Raw genomic sequence first — 20,953 nt, 5'->3', positions numbered from 1 at the left:
TATATACTGATTGCTTTGATATTGCATATACAGGTTGTACCTGTGGTGGACTTATTTCAGATTCGTTCATTTTGTGATGATACCTTCAATTGATAAATATTTGTTTGTAATTTTTGGTAAATAATGATATTTTCAACTTGGAAACGGCAAGCCCAATTGCTTCAATATTTTATATATAGACACCATGAATGGAATTTAGTCAGATTTGTTCATTTTGTGATGATATATTCAATTCTCTAATTTTAGAGATTCTCTAATTTTTAGTCTCACTATACAGCAAAGCTATATTAGCTGACATACTGCTTTTATTCCTGAAATATTCAATCTTCAGATAAATTTATTTTAAACATAATAAATAATAATATAAATTTTTTTATGTATTCTGTGGTGTTTATTTCCATTAACTCAGATGTTGATGAATGTATTAGTGATAATGGTGGTTGTTCTGATGAGTGTGTTAACACTGTTGGCAGCTACAGATGCCAATGCTTTCGTGGATTTCATTTAGCAGATGATTTACATACTTGTGTAGGTAAGTATCAATGATTGGCTACTGTAACTTTGTGTCACTCGTGTGACATTTGCTGAAATATGTGTATGAAATCAACAGACGTACATATCCGTAATACTTGGACCCTCATGGTGACATATGTATGACATCATCCATGTTATTTTCTACCAATCACATTCTATATATTAGGTGCTATGGAACAAGGTTGTGTGAATAATGGTGGTTGTGAACAAGTATGCCATCCTTTGGATAAAGGCAGACATTACTGTACCTGCCATCCTGGCTATAAACTCAAATCTGATAGACACGGATGTCGAGGTAATTTGTAAAATATTTCTAGTGATATTCTTTAATATTAATAAAGTGTAAAAGTTTGTGTGTATTCGCAATGTGAAATGAAGTCAGGCATGATTGTTACATGCTTTTGAAATCGGATTGACATTTTATTCAACATTCACCATGTTTTCTTATTTTATACTACCGGTACAGTGAATTATCATGGTTTTGTTCACATGTTTATTGATATCACTCCACAGTAATCACATATGTTCACTCAACATTTTTATGTTTTATAGATCCGCAGTACATTATAAATTATCATATAAAACTTGATTTTTTTAATTGGTTTCAGATATTAACGAGTGTGATAGAGAAGCAACTGAACATCAATATTACTCTCATCATTGTAATCAATTATGCATTAACACACCTGGTAGTTATTTCTGTGATTGTGAAACAGGATTTTATCTTAGTCCCAATGGTAAAGTATGTAAAGGTAGGAAAAAAATTCACTTTGTCAAGCATAGTGGTTGTCTCATCAGATTCATGATCAGTAGACCAAAGTTCAAATCCTACCTAATTAGGCTGGACACCAAAAAGAGTTGACTCCCGACCCTGGGTGAGTGTGCCACAGACTCAATAGGAAGGCCGATTCCACTGGCCGAGATTCATTCACTAACAAATGCGACTTTGGAGAACTTTGGTTAAGGTCTACAATGCTTGTGTTCAACCGAGCCTGGTTGATGCCACGATAGCGCATTATAATTCCATTTGATAGAAAGTCGATGGCCGCACATCCCTGTCATGTAGTCCCAAGCATGAATATGGTTTCTGTGTCAAATTTGAAATTTGCAAATTGCGCATAAAAAAAAATGTCAGGAGAGATAACACATGTTATGCTTAAGTATTTAAATGTAAGAAACCATCCATAGGTGGTTAAACATAACTCGTTTTGGCCCTAGTGGTAAAATAAGAAATTATTTTGACTACAATTTGTCTTTGATTCAACATCGAAATATTGAGAAATAAAAAAACGATATTCTGCTATACTTATCTAGTTGAGCTTAATCAGTTGATAGAATGGTCTAAGCTCATATTAAACCAAAATAATTTGAATTAAACTGTCATTTTATTTGCAGACATAGATGAGTGTACAACTTCAGAACCATGTCAACAGGGGTGTGTTAACTTTCCTGGTGGATATCGTTGTGAATGTTATGATGGATTTATATTAAATACAGATTCGAGTAAATCAGTTCAATGTGTGGATTATGATGAGTGCATTAATCCACCTGATAGCTGCCATACATGTATCAATACAATAGGAAGGTCAGTAAGAGTCTTCAACTGAATATAGTGTGTCTCTTTAACCTTTTAACCACCTGCAGTTCCCTCTCTTCATCACAAATTCACAAAATAGTTCTGTTTATAGTCTGCACTTTCTTTCAGAACATTGGGAAAGAAATAGCCAATTTTTTTGAGTAAAAACTGAAAATTTACTCAAATTTTGTCTAGGCTCCAAAATTAGGGTTCATTTCCAGAAATATTGAAGAATATAAAAAAAAGTGCACACAAATTTTGGTGAAAAGGTTGAGCAACCGTTTCAGGCAACTCAACTTTAGTCACCATCACATATTGTTTGAAAAATTTTCAAAAACTTTGTTCAAGACATGTAGTCAATAGAAAATTTTGTCCATTTGTGCCAAAATAATCAAAAAATACAGAAAAAATACATTAAAACAGCAAAATGTTGCACTAAAATTTTGGTAGGAAAAATTGCTCAGAATGTTTACTTCATCGGAATATTCATCTTCTTATCAGCTTCCACTGTGAATGCAATATTGGTTACCAGAAGAATGAAAATATGACTGGTTGCCTTGACAACAATGAATGTACTAAAGACAATGGAGGATGTCATCATGTGTGTATTAATCTGCCAGGAAGTTACAAGTGTCTGTGTCGTGGTGGTTACCATAGTAATAATGTCAACAATACGATGTGCTATGATATTGATGAGTGTGCTACTAATAATAGACGAGGACCATGTGACCAGTTGTGCACCAACACTGAAGGTCATTGTATTTATAATTATTAAATTATAATTATACTTTATAAAATAATAAATTATTTTACATGTTGTAAACATTGTGTATGGCAATCATCAAAAATAAAGTGGATTTTAATGACACTCAATGTGTTGCTCAAGATTTGACTCCAGAATTTTAGAAGGTGACAATACACACATTTTTCAAAATCTTTACTCTTAATTGCAGGCTCGTTTCTCTGTTCATGTGATAGTGGTTTCTATCTGGAAGATGATAGTATTTCGTGTAATGACATTGACGAATGTGCTACGAAAAATGGAGATTGTAGTCAGTTATGTGTGAATTTACCAGGTCGATTTCAATGTGGGTGAGTTTTCTATGATTTTGCAGTGCTGTCTTTTGTCATAACTATATTTAGTCCCTGTTCAGTCAGAATCAAAAAATAAGAAATCATAATTTTTGCTTTCATGTGTGTACCCACACCTATATCTCTAACATACCAGTACTTGGATGGATTACATGAAACTTTGCATGCACATACACCATTATATGTCATGTATGCATTTGTTTCACTCTCTGATTCAAGAGAAAATTTCTTGGAAATAATTTATATGTTTGTGTATCTTCCATCGCCATTTGAAGTCTATACCTATTTTATATCTAGATGTTTTGCTGGATATCAGAGAGAGAATCCTGAAATAGATGATTGTGTTGATATTGACGAGTGTTCTGAAGACGCACATGAATGCGCTATAGAGGAAGGTGCAGATTGCAACAACACACCTGGCAATTATTCCTGTATCTGTCCTGAAGGATTTCTGAATTATGACTGGTTCCATTGTCGAGGTAAAATAGTTATAAATAAACAGATTTATTTAAAAATATTTATATATCATATATCTACCCAATATTCATCATTAATTGTATACATAAAACATATTTTTTTAGCCAATTTAGCTAATACGTAATTTAAGATATTGCTAATTTAAAATAAAGTTTATTCTCACAATTCTCACGTTTTCTTGTAAAATAATTTCAGATTGGTAGCCCAGTCTGGCAGATTCTTATGGAATAAATGACATTATCAGTATGATGATATTACTGATATGTTTCAGTGAACAACTCTTTGAAAAAAATATTTTATACATTTGTGTGTTGATTTCAGATATTAATGAATGTGCTGATGAAAGTTTAAATGAATGTGAACAAATTTGTTTGAATATAGATGGAAGGTCAGTTTAATACTATTTATTTGGGGATTTAATGTATGCATTATATTTGCATAAATGTATCATGTTATTTCTTGGACTCGCCGTAGTCAGCTTCAGGCACTATTCATAAACTAGTTCCATTTATAGTTTGCCCTTTGCCACATAAAATGTTGACAAAAATTTCAAACTTTTGGAACTATATTAAAAACTAGAAGCAATGTCACATTTTGTTCATTTGATCAGATATCTTGTGCTTGTAATGTACTGTATCCATGGTTACTGTGTTTTTATTTGTAACAAATATGTATTTTATTATCCTTATTTTTTGTTATTGTTAGTTACAACTGTTCGTGTTATGATGGCTATACTCAGGTAGATGAATTCTACTGTCAAGGTGAGTCAAATATTATAATTACTGGTAGAGAATAAAGCAGTTTCACATGAACTCTAGAATCAAGACATCCTTGAGGTGAAATGATTGGTTTTGGTTGACAATATAGGATGTCATTTGCAATAACAATGACCATACTTAAAATTAAATGTAACTCTGTGTGGAGCGTAAATTGCTATGAACATGGTTCCAATGGCTACTGTACTTATGTGTACTGGAAGTTCAGAAACATTGTAGATTCAAATGTCTATGATTTTAATTTATCAAATAATAATTGATCAATAATTGACCTAATAATGATTACTGATTGATGAATATGATTAATAAATGATATAAATATGGTAATTCATTTAAATATGATTATGTGGTACTCATTTTTAGATGTGAATGAGTGTTTAATTTCACCGTGTTCTCATAATGACCTGTGTACGAATACTGGTGGCAGTTTTCGTTGCGGTTGTCATGAAGGGTATCAGATAACAGCCGATGGTTTGACGTGTAATGATATCAACGAATGTTTAAATGATAATGGAGGATGTCAAGATGAATGTGAGAACTATGACGGAGGGTAAGTTTAATGGTCATATCAAAGTTTATTTTATTACTATTTTCCATCACAGCAGCTTATACCGTTGTCAAAATATAGTTTTCACCTGTCCCGTATCAAGGAAAAGTGGGAGAAATTTTATCCTGTGGGTAGAATAGTTTTTGTGTCTTTCACATGTACCATTTGATACACACACAATGTAGGTGCATGTAAATATGGTTTAAAAATTAATTTCTGATAGTTACAATAGCTCAAGAAAATGTATTTATGTTGTTAACATATTGCCTGTAAGAGCTTCCAAAAGGAATGAGGTAATAATCCATCAACAAGCTCTGTATTTATCAGTATGAATTCTAGATCAACATTTATGTTGGTGTGACTAGCATGTACTAGTATACTTTGCTGTGATCTATTGAAAGTAAGCTACCAAGACCAGTTGGTACAAAAAGAAAAATCGGTCAAACAATGTGCATTGAGACTCAACGTAGAAGTTTACATTCATTTCACCGCACACGGAAAGCATTCTGCCACGAGTGGCGAAATTTATCAAACACAACAGATATTCACCATTTCGCCACGAGTGACTAAAATCTTGCGTAAAGTTGCGCGCACACGGAAGATTTTTGCTTAAGCAAACAGCAACGAATGAATTTTGCCTGAGCTGATAGCTCTCGTGTGCGCCAGGCTTTAGGTACATCAGTTCATGCTCTCAAATTTACCAAGTTATTCTTATTTGATTGTAGGTATAGATGTAGTTGTAGCCAACTTGGATATCATTTGGGTTTGGATAACAAGTCATGTGAAGGTAGGCAATGTTCGCATAACTTAAAAATGGCTGAAAAACTATGGATGACGTAAATAATTTAATACACAATTACATCAGATGATCATTAAAATGCAGTTGTAGTTTAAACTCAAATATTTGCTGCATGTTCATGATTCAATATTTTGATGGTCAGGTGTTTAACCCTTTAAGTTTCAAATTTGTTCACACTCAAAATGTTTTTCTTCACATTTTCTGTAATTTCCATGGAGTTCAATTTTCATTATGGATTGTTGTCAACGAGTTGTTGGGTTTAAGGTGGGATCAAGGATCAGGCAATTGAACGATACACCAAGTTACCGTATGTACTGTATGAACGTTGTCTCATTGTACTATATTATATGAACTGAACATTAAAAATGTGACATTGCTACTACTTTTAGATCACAATATTTGACATTTTTGGCAAAATTTTCCGTGGAAATGAACAGACTATAAATAGAACTATTTTATAAATGGTGTCTGAAGTTGACTTTGGCATTTTAAAGCGTGGTGGTCGTCGCGCAGCTCGTGTTCGAATTTAATGTAAATAAACAATGTATTTTACACGCGTTGTATACATCGCTATGAGTCCTATATCGAACAGGACGCGGCGCGACGACCACCACCCCTTAAAGGGTTAATCACAGTAACTATGGCAATATAATAGCACAGTCATACGTAATACTGTCTTAATTAAATCAACAGGAAATTTTAATATTTGGAATGATTTCTTTGAATTGATTCTGTGTATGGTAATTTTTATGCATAAAATAATTGTCAGCCATATGCATATGAATGGGTAGCAGTGCTTCCTTCATAAATGCTAATGTAGTTCCAGCTTTTCCTCTGGAGATCTCAGAATATAGATTTATTAACAGCCATTCTTTGTTAAATCAAAATAATGTGAAAATAATTCAACATACATCTTTTTCATTTTCTTATTGGTTATATATTTGAATAGACATTGATGAGTGTATGAACAGCATGTCATGTTGTAATGAGAAACGTAACTGTGTGAACTTAGCGGGTGGTTACACATGTACATGTGATACAGGATATTATATGGATAACGATAACTGCACATGCCTTGGTGAGTAAAACCATTGATTCATCAAGTCATCACTGATTTCATTGTCATTGATTTATTAAGTCATCACTGATTTCATTGTCATTTATTTATCAAGTCATCCCTGATCTCATTGTTATTGATTTATCAAGTCACCACTGATTTCATTGCCATTGATTTATCAAGTCGCCACTGATTTCTTTTTCATTGATTTGTCAAGTCATCACTGATCTCATTGATTTATCAAGTCATCACTGATCTCATTGATTTATCAAGTCATCACTGGTGTCATTGTCATTGATTTATCAAGTGATATCATTGTCATTGATTTATTAAGTCATAACTGATATCATTATCATTGATTTATCAACTCATCGCTGATCTCATTGTCATTGATTTACCAAGTCACCACTGATTTTATTATCATTAATTTATCAAGTCGCCACTGATTTCTTTTTCATTGATTTGTCAAGTCATCACTGATCTCATTGATTTATCAAGTCATCACTGATCTCATTGATTTATCAAGTCATCACTGGTGTCATTGTCATTGATTTATCAAGCCGCCACTAATATCACTGTCATTGATTTATCAAGTCATCACTGATCTCATCGTCATTGATTCATCAAGTCATTACTGATTTCATTGTCATTGATTTACCAAGTCATCACTGATATCATTGTCATGGACTTATCAAGTGATATCATTGTCATTGATTGATCAAATCACCACTGGTTTCATTGTCACTGATTTATCAAGTCATCACTGATTTCATTGTCATTGATTTATCAAGTCATCGCTGATCTCATTGTTATTGATTTATCAAGTAACCACCGATTTCATTGCCATTGATTTACTAAGTCATCACTGATCTCATTGTCATTGATTCGTCAAGTCATCTCTGATATCATTGAAATTGATTTATCAAGTGATACCATTGTCATTGATTGATTGATCAAGTCATTACTGGTGTCAGTTATTGATTTATCAAGTCACCACTGATTTCATTGTCATTGATTTACCAAGTCGCCACTGATATCATTGTCACTGATTTATCAAGTCATCACAGATATCATTTTCATTGATTTATCAAGTCATCACTGATCTCATTGATTTATCAAGTCATCACTGATGTCATTGTCATTGATTTATCAAGTTGCCACTGGTATCATTGTCATTGATTTATCAAGTCATTACTGATTTGATTGTCATTGATTTATCAAGTCATCACTGATATCATTGTCATGGACTTATCAAGTGATATCATTGTCATTGATTTGTCAAGTCATCACTGATCTCATTGATTTATCAAGTCATCACTGGTGTCATTGTCATTGATTTATCAAGTCGCCACTAATATCACTGTCATTGATTTATCAAGTCATCACTGATTTCATCGTCATTGATTCATCAAGTCATTACTGATTTCATTGTCATTGATTTACCAAGTCATCACTGATATCATTGTCATGGACTTATCAAGTGATATCATTGTCATTGATTGATCAAATCACCACTGGTTTCATTGTCACTGATTTATCAAGTCATCACTGATTTCATTGTCATTGATTTATCAAGTCATCGCTGATCTCATTGTTATTGATTTATCAAGTAACCACCGATTTCATTGCCATTGATTTACTAAGTCATCACTGATCTCATTGTCATTGATTCGTCAAGTCATCTCTGATATCATTGAAATTGATTTATCAAGTGATACCATTGTCATTGATTGATCAAGTCATTACTGGTGTCAGTTATTGATTTATCAAGTCACCACTGATTTCATTGTCATTGATTTACCAAGTCGCCACTGATATCATTGTCATTGATTTATCAAGTCATCACAGATATCATTTTCATTGATTTATCAAGTCATCACTGATCTCATTGATTTATCAAGTCATCACTGATGTCATTGTCATTGATTTATCAAGTTGCCACTGGTATCATTGTCATTGATTTATCATGTCATTACTGATTTGATTGTCATTGATTTATCAAGTCATTACTGATATCATTGTCATGGACTTATCAAGTGATATCATTGTCATTGATTTGTCAAGTCATCACTGATCTCATTGATTTATCAAGTCACCACTTATTTCATTGTCATTGATTGATCAAGTCGCCACTGATTTTATTGTCATTGATTTATCAAGTCGCCACTGATTTTATTGTCATTGATTTATCAAGTCATCACTGATATCATTGTCATTGATTTATCAAGTCATCACTGATATCATTGTCACTGATTTATCAAGCCGTCACTGATATCATTGTCATTGACTTATCAAGTGATATCATTGTCTTTGATTGATCAAATCACCAATGATTTCATTGTCATTGATTTATCAAGTCATAACTGATTTCATTGTCATTGATTTATCAAGTCATCAATGATATTGATTTATCAAGTCATCACTGATATCATTGACATTGATTTATACAAGAAGCAGTGTTCTTCCAAAATGTATTTATTATTGTACATGTATGTTCTAAATTATTCAGTCATATTCAGTGTCATAATTTGATTCTGTAAACAACCATTTTGTTTCTGTTCCACATGATGTGCATCAACTTATAAAAAAAGCAAAAATAGAGCATCGACATTTTCGTATAAATTATCTTTAGTTCATCTTTGTGCATTGTTTTTGCCATGGAATATTAAACACAGTACTCATCATGAAAATATCCCAGTTGTGGTCATTATCTTGTTAATGTACAATAATAAAATAATTTGTACAATTACCTGTATGTACTCTTATTCTATAACTCAATTTAGATAATACAGTTTACTATTGAGAGAAGATATTTTGAACTGTAGAGGGCAGTGTTTGTTATTGCCCACTCACAGTAACTGTATACCAATAATGTGTGCGAATACCCTGGTCTAAAATGTTTTATATTTGATATATAAATATTTATATAATGTTTATTGATTATTTTTACATCTAGATATTGATGAGTGTGCCGTAAACAATGGCGGTTGTCAACAGCAGTGTAATAACAGTGCTGGAAGTTTTAAGTAAGTGACAAAACAACGCCATGACAACAATGTGTATGTAATTTGGGAGTCTCTTACAAAATACTTGATTGTTCTGTTTTTTGTGTTGTGTTCAGGAATTAAGTTCATTACCAATGTTCACTGTCAAAATATGCCTGTAACAGTTTGTGTATTTGTTGAAAGCTTCTAAAGTTCAAATTATTCTAAGTAATTATTTTGTTTTTCTTGACAGTTGTTTATGTAAAGCTGGATATGTTGTTGCCGAGGATGATTCCAAGTCCTGTGTAGATATGAATGAGTGTTTAGTTGTAAGTTTTTAATCACTGATGGTATTGTGTGGTGTAACTATCATCATCTTTGATATTAATGTCAGTTTTGAACCAAAGTGACTTGATTTTATGGAAACAGGAAATGTCATTATATTTATCACTTTATCAGGTTTGATTGAGAAATGAAACATGCAAACAATGTACATTTCCTATAAGTCGTGCCCTCTCAGTTCTGTGATGTCAAAATGACATAGGTCGGTGTATTACGCAATGCCATTCAAATTGTTGTGCAGTTGATGGTAATTTTAAAAAATAGCAAATGTAACAAAAAAAAATCATTGACGAATGGCCGTTAATCAAAACAATATTGATGCTTCTAACAGGGTCCCTTAGACCCATTTACATCATAGAAATGCTTCATCGTTATAACGCGTGCCATTCTATGCATCCAATTGTTGGCAGTAAAAATGTTGTTTTCTGTAATCGTGTATATTTTTTTTGCTAGGACAATGGAGGATGTGATCATATATGTACGAATACCAATGGTAGTTATGAGTGTTCTTGTCTGGCTAATTTTAGATTAATTCCAGACTCTCATGGCTGTAAATGTAAGTTAATGTACAGTATATGAGATGTATTCTGAAAACACTGATATATTGTGTACTGGGCCTCAGGATATGTTGTCTTCGCAGCTGTCACTGTATTACATTGATTTATTGAACCCATCCTGTCATGCTAAGGTCATAACTTGAGATTTGTTTTTCAAAATAAATGGACAAAGCATATTGAGGAGAGAATGGCAAATCTGAAATTCAAAGAAATCCCATGATGTGTCCATATAATATAAGCAAGGTGGTTGGATTTCTGCTATTTACCATGCTTGCTTTCCAGTTGCCAATTAAGTCTGGTCAAACCAAGGTTCCTTTGAAATTGTGTTTGAATTTATCTTTATTGTTGACCTTCCATTTGAGTCAGTAGCACATCACCACCGGGATATGGCTTGATTCCTCTATGGTGTTTAACGTCTGCTTATAACATCACATCAGTAGTATTTGTGTCATTATAACCTTTTTGTGGCAAAAAAACAATTGTATAGCGCCCTCTGGTGGTATGTGCTTGTGTCTCTTTATTAAAGGACTCAAGTATGAAAACTATTTCACAATAATTAAGTTATTACAAGATATTTTTGTGATACTGTGCTGTTTTACTCACTTCATGATAAAAATACTAACAAAAAATCTGTTGTGATATTAATGTAATTTGGTATGTACACAGCTTGTCCGACATGTGCTGACTTTGAAGAATTGGAAGATCAGATGAAAGAGATGAGACTGACAATAAAAAAACAAAAGATGACCATTGATGACTTAATTGAAAGGGTAAAGTTCAGAAAAATATTTATTTTACTTCTATTACTTCTTTGAACCGTTCTAATTTTGCTGGAGATAATTCAGAGGAAATTCTGGTGACTGGTGCTAATTTTTTTTAGAGAAAATGCACTCTTTTTGTTCACCAATTTGTCTCAAGCTTGATATGATGATTTTATTTATTAGTTGCCTGATGCATGTACTGTTTTTTTGCATTTCAATTCAAAATGGCCAAGCCATGGCCATTTTATTTCTTGGTTTAACACCTCCATTTCATAGACCGATTTAGTTCAAACTTGCTACAGTGACAGGTCAGAATGTTAGTTTTTTTCAATTGACATGTTTTTTATTTAAAATTGCTGCTTTAAAATGTCCATAATTTCAGTGCCCCATTAAACTTTTTCAAACATACATTGATCAATTTTGTTTATGGTTATTTAACCAATGAGAGATAAACTTGCTAGACATTCAAGATAATTCTATTTTAAACATTTTAGTAATAACTGAGACATGTCTGATCGAATTGCCATTATGTACTGACAAATTTTCAATTTTTATTACTTACTAGTATATATGTTGAAATGATAATTATTTTTATTCATACACCGCATAATGCTATCACCTGAACTGATTCTGTTGATATAAACTTAGTGCTTCTACTCCTGTGCATTATAATATTCACAGTCATGTATTGACTGATCATCCACACACTTGGTATGATGATTGAACATGCAGGGTAGCATTTTCTCACATTCTGATGGGCAACTGACGGTGATTTTCTTTTTTGTGTTTTTGAAGAATGCACTTCCGTACAAAAACCACTGCTAGCATGTTGTTGTAAACTATGGTATAATGTTGTAGACTATGGGCATAATGTTGTAGACCTTAAATGTATTTCTGTAGACTTTGGATGTGTTGTTGTAGACTTTGGATGTGTTGTTGTAGACTTTGGATGTGTTGTTGTAGACTTTGGATGTGTTGTTGTAGACTATCGGCATGTTGTAGATTTAGGGTGTGTTGTTGTAGACTATCGGCATGTTGTAGATTTAGGGTGTGTTGTTGTAGACTATGGGTGTCACAATGAATACAGCCATAAAATGCTTGGTCTAGTTGTTATGCACACTTCTGTTTATTATAGGTGATACAGCTTGAGAATTTTCGCATTGATGTTAATGATAAATTGGGTAATGTGAAATCTGTTCAAATTCGCAGAGGGGATGTGCCACTGGAAGGTAAGTCACGAGATTCATGTATGTACCTAGTCATGTGAACCCAGGCACCTGTAAATCCCAGTCATGTCATCCAGGCCAAGAATTTTGCCAAGAATTAAGATAAACAAACCAAGCTCAGAATAACAAGAACAAGGATGACTGGTGGATAACCTACACTTCTGTAAATCTTTACTCAAGTAAAATGAAGCTTGGCTACTTGGAATAATGACATGACCTGTACTCGTTTTAAATTATGTCAGAATTATATTGGCAAAAACAATTAAAGTTTCTTATTATGTTAAGTTTTGAGCAGACCCCATAAAAAATAACTCTTTCTGCTCATAATAATGTAACTCCACTTTATCAGGTCGCCATGGTTACAGGAAAGCATTCATGATTATTTGCAATGAACATACTACCATTTCACAATAATTTTCACAGAAACTACAAACAATGTAATGTTACCAAAATGGTGTTGTAATTCACAAGACAAGAATCAAATCCTTTTTTTGTCCATTGTGTTTATTTAAGCTTATGGGTCTGTTGGTTTCATGTTTGACATCTGTTTTTGACTCCCGTGTGCGAAGCACAAAAAGGGAGTCTTTGCAGTTAGTGTGTGTGTATGTGTGTGTGTGTATGTGTGTCCGTCTGTTCCACTGATATCTCAAGAACCATACATCAGTTTTTGATGAAACTTGGTGCATAGATGCTCTGGGCCAATGCGCAGATTTGATTAGGTTTTGGTAAAAATCCATGCATATTAATTACCTAATTTGCATGATAATTAGCTGATTTTTAGCTGTTTCATGGCTGTTCCACTGATATCTAAAGAACCACTCATTGGATTTTGATGAAACTTGGCACACAGATGCTCCAAACTAATGCGCAGATTTTATTAGTTTTGGGTAAAAATCTGTGCAATATTAATTACCTAATTTGCATAATGATTAATCAATTTTCGGCTTTTCCACTGATATCTCAAGTACTAATCATCACATTTCAATAAAACTTGGTACATAGATGTCATAGGACACTGCACAAACCTGATAGTTTTTAGAGTAATATCAGTATATATTAATTAGCTAATTTGCATAATTAATTAATTTTTAGCTTTTGATATTTCAAGTAGTAATCATCACATTTCAATGACACTTGGTACATAGATGTCATAGGACACTGCACAGACCTGATAGTTTTTAGGGTAATATGAGTACATATTAATTACCTAATTTGCATAATTAATTAATTTTCAGCTTTTGATATATCAAGTAGTAATCATATTTCAATGAGACCTGCTACATAGATCTTTTAGGATTATGCAGACACCTGATTAGTTTTAATTGGATATTAATTACCTAATTTGCTTAATGTTCCACTGATGTATAAAGAACCACAAATTGGATTTTAATGAAACTTTTAAAGAGAACTATGCAGAAACCTAATTAGTTTTTGGTAAATATTTATGCTTATTAATCACCTAATTAACATAATTAATTAACACTGATATCTCAATTACTGATCATCACATTTGAATAAAATTTGGTACATAAATGCTCTAGGACAATAGACAGGCCTGATTAATTTTGATTAATATTAATTCTCTAATTAGCATAATAATTCACAATTTTTTTGTTCCGTTCTGTTCATATTAGTTACCTGATTTACATAATTAGTTTTCAGCTTTTCCATCAATATCTCATGTACAAGTAATTTTGAATTAATTTTAATGTTTCTTCAATACTCTCAGCACACGGGAGTTCTTTCTAAGCTTTCTTTGATATATGATTTAATAACTCCATGAGAGTACTTAACCCTGGATAGAACTATGAACGTCCAACACATAAACTTGTACATACCTTACACATCACTAAATGTGGATTTTTTTTATAATTTTTTTTTCAGTCTCGATATATTAACAGATGGTATATATATATATATATGGTGTACTTTCAACTCCTCCTAAAAAATATATCTGGTTTTATCATGGACTTCAACTCGTACTTATGAATGGTGCTTCTAAGTTTACATTATATCTTTGTTTGTTATCAAAACTTAGCAGTAAAATTTATTATCTGTGCCCTCAAGAGGCCACTATAAGAAATGTTATTTTTGTACTCTAGTTCATTACTAATCAAATCTATGACATGATAAACAAAGATATCTGATATTAAATTGCCAAATATATGAATTACTATACAACCGATAATGGTAGAATCCTGTAAACACATGAAAGTCATTTGGTTGTATGGTATATCCCTGGAGGAGTGGATAACTTAAAATGATGGGAATGCCACATGTGCCTGCTCCAGATATTGTATTTGACCTGCCAAGGTATCTGGTGAAACATGTTATTTTTTTTATCTGAATCATCTAAAATAAATATTGCACTTGAAATGATAAAACTACTAGGCATCTTTTTACATTCAAAATTGACAGTGTTCTACCACCTGGAGATCTATAAAAATCAAATGTTTCCTATAGTCATGAAAGATACACCATAGATGTGGCACCTTCCTGTTGGCACCACCCAAGTCATCACTAGAAATATATCCAATCACTTTTACAAAATCCTTTGCAGGTTATGAAGTAACTTAAAGTTGACTTTGGCATTCAGAGGGTTAAAAATGTAAAGAATATGAGGGATTACTTAAATTTGAAAGCAATGTTCTCAGAAAATTCAGACAAGCTATATGAAGTCTAGAATTATATTTTGGACACTGTCTTCATGTTATAGTACTCTTGTAATAAACCATGAAATTACAATATTATGCAAATAAATACATCAAATACAAAACAACTGTATTTTTATTCATTCATTACTTTATAAGTTAGTAGAATTAATATCCCACATTAAAATACTCTCAACATTTCTGGTTCTAATACAGATGACTTAATGTTACAAGTTAAAACAAATAAATTGAATTCCTAAAGACTACCTACTGCAAGGAACTCTCATTTTTGCCAGTGTTCTGTTTTAAGTAATGTATTTGCTCTATTTAGTGGCGCATTCATTCATGTAAATGGTTAAAATAAGTCTTGTTTGAATGACCACTAATGAGTTTTGCATTTTTAGCTTACCACAAATGAACTTTCTTGATCTCATCTGCCCATACCCACAAGACTTCAAAAGTTATAAAAACAAAAGAATCTCTATTGTTAGAAGTAGAGGGAGAATGGTGAAAAATGTTTGCCGCTACACATACTGTAAAAATATGTTGAAATAACTACATGCCATTTTAGCAAATTTGACTCCATGCATGAATTAACTGAATCTTAATTTAGCTAAAGTGTCAACAATTTCATTGTGAGAAAATACTTTATTTTAAATTAGTGACATCTTGAATAGGCAAAATTACAAATTAGCTAAAAATACATGTTTTACAGTAACTTATTTCAAAGCAGCTAACAATACATGATGTGCACATCAATAACACCATGTTTACTATTATTGCAGAAATTTTGGGAAATATTTCTTGTGGGGATGTTAACATTTGTATAAATCCTCCCTAATGATTAGAATATGTAAATCTGTTGCTGTCCATGTTGCATCTGTAAAAGGGGATTCAACTCTTAGTTTATCACTGTATTTACTCTATGGGAAGTACATCATCAAATCAAACATTCCCCAAAAAGTGCATTTATTGTGCACATAATCATTAAAAATATTACTGATGTCATTTATGCTACTAAGTAAATACACACCTCGTGAAAAATTATTTCTAATTCAAATCCTCCCATTAATGGCAACAATAAAAATACTGTAGGTATACACATGTATTAGCATCTGATGCCATTTCATCTTTTTAAACAAGAAGTGAGATGCACCATGGGAATACTACCATACATACAGGACATCATTAACACAAAAACTGAATTAAGATCTAAATACATTTTTTTTTCAAATCTTTCACACGAACATAATTTTAACTTAACTAACAATTTTCAATCAGTTTACCCGTAAGTTTTCTATTTAAAATGGGTATGTAAGAAAGCATCCTAATTGGAAGTATACCATATTTGCTCTATTAGAAATGAATCTCTGAATGCCAAAATAGTTTTATTTTGTAAAACTGTCTTTTTGGCTTCTTGTTTTTTCTGAATTCTTTTTAGTGAATCAAATGAAAGTTTGTAAATATGAAAACAGCTTCTGCAGCACACCAAAAATATGAGGTTGTAATAAAGAAAATATGGTATACATAATATTAAAGCTTTATAATCCTTTTCAGCCTATTTGTCAGAAATAAACAATCTATAATGTAAACTGTTAATATTGTAGTACAGTATTTGCTTTATTAGATGCGCAAATTTTATAAAAAAAAAAATTGCATTTAGTATCTAGCAAATCATTAAAACATGACTTATTTTAACCATAGAAACACATTGTGCATGCACTACTAATAAAGCAAACAAAGTGGTTACAAACTAAATATTTCAATAAAACATACAAATTTTATATAGTATATTACAGATTGCAAATTGAAAAATATCCCAGCTACCTTCATATATTTTCTCAGCTTTGCTGGGGGATTTCAACAAGTACTGCATTGTTCAAAATCCAGGTTAGTAACATGATTATGTGAAGAGTTGTTTTTATGTAGGGATGATTCCGTGAAAATAAATTCCATACAAAACACCAAAAAAGCCTTTTCAGCGAAAATTCAACAGTACTTCAAGTTTGTGCCACACACAAGCAGTAATTATTTAAACACCATATTCATTTACAACCAAAATATTGGTGTACCAATTAACGGATTTCACATATTAATATACAAATGTATTAAATTTGAGGCTGTATAAACATAATTACTGGCTTTTTGGTTTTCATCAACATTTTTGCAAAATAATGAAAAATGTTGCATTGGTTTATTTTACTAAAATTGAATCTGGCACTCAAATGGTTGAATGTAAATGTTGCACATAAATATTAAAATAAATACACTTACTTAGAAAAGAAGACATAAACTATAGATGCATATACCCTAAAGAATAATCTGTTTCAAGTACTAATAAGTGACAATTTTAAGTTTAATATATTTAATTATTATACATCTGTCACTGTAACGCCATAAGTTACAGCATGCCGTAATTTTGTAGTATTTTACGGGGTATTTTCATCCTACCATATAAGGAAATGCGAATTCCAAATATGGAATGATTACGCGTGTGAGCATCCTATAATGATAAATAATAAACATGGCTGCCACCAGGGTTTGACTGGACTTCACACAAAGAACTTCACTGATTCTGTTCTAAACTTTTTGGATTTCGGCATTTCCATGATGTACCCTTGGAAAGAAAAGATGTATAATAATAAGGTTATTACGAGGAAACCTCAAAGTATGCACTCAGACAGTACGCCGCCGCATCAACCTTCGCTATATACTGTCGCTGTACTGTCTTTGTGCATACTTTGAGGTATCCTCGTAATAACATCATATTATAAGAACTTGTAATTTGAAGTGTGGTTCAAAAAAAAAGTCTTGCAATCTACAGACAGAATATATTCTTGTGTTTCGAACGAAAATAGTTCAACTTTTAACTTTTAAGACAAATGGTAATGTAAGGTTTACCCATATTGACAGCATAAATTCATATTTCAGTTAGATCCAAAAACTAAGGATCCTTAAAGCACACAAAATTTTGTTTATAAAAAACAACAACTGAGTACAGATGTTCAGATCACACAATGCTTAGTCTGAGAGAATGCTACTGTGAATGACGGTATTACAACACATTCTCTTCATAGTCTCTGTATTGTCCACAATATGTGTGAAGTGCTGCTGACAGGAAATCACCCCCATTGTTTGTGTTGTGAACTCCGGATCTGTCTTTTATTAGCTGTTGAAATACAAAAATTGTAATAGCTATTACGGTAGCTATTTTAAATCTGGAAAATGATTGGGCCTTCAAAGCCACAAAAATCTACTTTGTCTTTCAAAAATGTGACATTGGAGAGAAAAAAAAATATGATGGCCAATGAATAGAGCCATAAGTTGGAGTGTCCCTTTACAAAGAAAAGAGAAGGATCAAGATGGAAACATTTATAAACTTGTTTATATCGATTGCGAGAAACTACCAGGTTCTTGTATATAAATATATTTTCATGTGAAGGTACCATTGTTTTGTAGTTTTTCATTAGAATGGAGACAATTTTAGAGAGAGAAAAAAATGTCTTGATACACTGTAATGATTTGAGGCTATGACGTTTAGTTATTTGCATAATGATATTGATACATTGTCATGGAACATCTCCTGAGTACTGTAAAATGACTAATTTTCACTGGGTTTAAATTTCGCTGATTGACCATTTTACGCCTATTCAGTGGGTTTTAAATTCACGGTTTTATCATTCAGATACTGTGTTCTATGCTAAATTTTACAAATTCACGGTTTTATCATTCAGATACTGTGTTCTATGCTAAATTTTACAAATTCACTGGGTTTTAATTTAGCGCATTTTCCAGTCAACGAAATAAGCAAAATTAAAACCCAGTGAATAATTAACCCTTTTACAGTATTTAGATTCAGTTCCAGGCCTAGCAGTTGAGCAATAAACACCTTGGCTACAAGTGCTCCTCTCCAGTGCGTTATTCTCCTCCCGGTTTTGTTGACCAATACTCACTTGGTTCACTCTACCTTGAGAAGTTTGTTCTCAGTTTACATACACATAGACTCAGTTTACATACACATACATGTACACTCAAAGAAGGGGGGTGTATACCAAAAAAAATACCTTACCCTATTATTATCTGGCAGTACAAATATTAGTATATATGCTTAAAGCAACCTAGGCAGTATATGATTGATCACCGCTTTTCAATATGATACTGTTTTTAATGGTGGCCGAAATGTCTGTTTACGCCGAATATAGTATACTGTATTTGAAGCACTGGCAATGTAAAAGCCCAGCCATAGTCCTTCTATCATAGAGGGACTGTGGCCCAGCTAAAAAAAAAGTTTGTTTGTAGTCCCACCATAAAATAACAAGTTTGGCTAATGTATGACCTCTAATAGAGATGCACTTCAAATGGAACAAATACAGTTGTGGTGAATGTGTTGATCACGATGTAGTAATCTTCACTGTTAATGTTTGTATCCTTCCACAACATAGTTCAATAATATTTTCTCAATTCGATCAATAAATTGCCAAAACATTAGTTTTTTTTTTATCTGAGATTGTCTCTCTGATAAAAACATTCACTTCAGAATAAGTGAAACATTTTTTGCGTGAAGCAATCTGGCAGTGAAATTGTTAATCTTAGTTATCATGGTGATGCTGTTTGAAGAAGTAAATCATTAAATTTTCATGATAATGATAATTTCGGTGATGGAAAGTCACTTTGTTGATAATGTTCACAGTTCTGACGATGGAATGAATAAACTGTGTCAAACAAAATTTAGTCGTATTAGGCACATAAGATTGATGTACTATAGAATATTTTAGCTGAAATTAAATTTTGCTGAAAACAATTTTTTGGATGTTTGTATGGATTTTATTTTCACTGAATCACGCCCTCAGTGAAAATAGCAAAAATAAATTCCAAGCGATAAAGTATTTTACATTTACTGTACTTGCATGCAACAAATTTTCAGAATGTTTTGACTTGACAAAAAAGTATTTTTGCTTGGAATAAATTTTCGCTGAAGGAGTGATTCAGTGAAAATAAAATCCAGCGAATATACTTTTTTTCCCTATATTTTACATTCACCAAAAATCAGTAAAAATAAATTCCATACAAAATACCCAAAAAGTTTTTTCAGCGAAAATTAATTCCAATGGAAATAAATTCTTTCACAGTATTTTACCAATAGTGCAAATTTAAAATGACTAACAACAATTCTTCAATTATATTTATAATGGGCTAAGGTGGTGCATGACAAACTCCAAAATATGTAAAACAGAATTTTTGTTTGATTTAAGTTATTTGATAAAACTTTTCTGATCTTCCATTTCAAATCCTGTAATTGTAATGATCTTCATATAAATATAAATAAATAAAAGACAAAAATAAAATGGCTCCTAAATGTTATGGTTCAATAATAAGTAAAAAACAAGTTATGTTTGTGAAGTGGTTCCATTAATGTCCACCATGTTCTTGTTGTATTCGTTCACTATTTTCTGATCCTTTTCGTAATAATTTGGGATATTAGAGAACTTCTTAGGATCCAAGTCAGCAAACTGGATGTGGTATTGAAACTTGTTTCCAAACTTGTCCTCCAACAGCGGTGTACCCTGAGAATTG

At 32.1% G+C, this 20,953-nt stretch overlaps 2 protein-coding genes across 3 annotated transcripts in view; one reads left to right on the top strand and one right to left on the bottom strand.

The window, feature by feature from the left end:
• LOC100373587 (uncharacterized) overlaps positions 1 to 15,507 on the top strand; it is a 24,358-nt gene extending 8,851 nt beyond the window's left edge. The window contains exons 8-25 of the mRNA XM_085497127.1: positions 410 to 532; positions 701 to 829; positions 1,143 to 1,286; positions 1,930 to 2,119; positions 2,612 to 2,862; positions 3,064 to 3,202; positions 3,500 to 3,681; positions 4,001 to 4,067; positions 4,385 to 4,440; positions 4,819 to 5,005; positions 5,728 to 5,789; positions 6,751 to 6,879; positions 9,815 to 9,884; positions 10,096 to 10,171; positions 10,638 to 10,740; positions 11,408 to 11,511; positions 12,638 to 12,731; positions 14,613 to 15,507. Of these exons, the coding sequence (XP_085353253.1) occupies positions 410 to 532; positions 701 to 829; positions 1,143 to 1,286; positions 1,930 to 2,119; positions 2,612 to 2,862; positions 3,064 to 3,202; positions 3,500 to 3,681; positions 4,001 to 4,067; positions 4,385 to 4,440; positions 4,819 to 5,005; positions 5,728 to 5,789; positions 6,751 to 6,879; positions 9,815 to 9,884; positions 10,096 to 10,171; positions 10,638 to 10,740; positions 11,408 to 11,511; positions 12,638 to 12,731; positions 14,613 to 14,626 (2,120 nt within the window). The 3' untranslated portion in view covers positions 14,627 to 15,507. The remainder of the gene's footprint in view (positions 1 to 409; positions 533 to 700; positions 830 to 1,142; positions 1,287 to 1,929; positions 2,120 to 2,611; positions 2,863 to 3,063; positions 3,203 to 3,499; positions 3,682 to 4,000; positions 4,068 to 4,384; positions 4,441 to 4,818; positions 5,006 to 5,727; positions 5,790 to 6,750; positions 6,880 to 9,814; positions 9,885 to 10,095; positions 10,172 to 10,637; positions 10,741 to 11,407; positions 11,512 to 12,637; positions 12,732 to 14,612) is intronic.
• Positions 15,498 to 20,953, bottom strand: part of LOC102801216 (inositol-pentakisphosphate 2-kinase-like) — a 44,662-nt gene continuing 39,206 nt past the window's right edge. For both annotated transcript variants that reach the window (XM_085497128.1, XM_085497129.1), the window contains exon 12: positions 15,498 to 20,953. In XM_085497128.1, coding sequence (XP_085353254.1) covers positions 20,767 to 20,953 — 187 coding nt within the window. In that variant the 3' untranslated portion in view covers positions 15,498 to 20,766.

This window comes from Saccoglossus kowalevskii, chromosome 3, assembly GCF_978046115.1.
Source record: "Saccoglossus kowalevskii chromosome 3, keSacKowa6.1, whole genome shotgun sequence".
NCBI classification, from domain to species: Eukaryota; Metazoa; Hemichordata; class Enteropneusta; family Harrimaniidae; genus Saccoglossus; species Saccoglossus kowalevskii.
The sequence above is the reverse complement of the archived record's forward strand: the minus strand, read 5'-3'. Positions and strand labels throughout refer to the sequence as shown.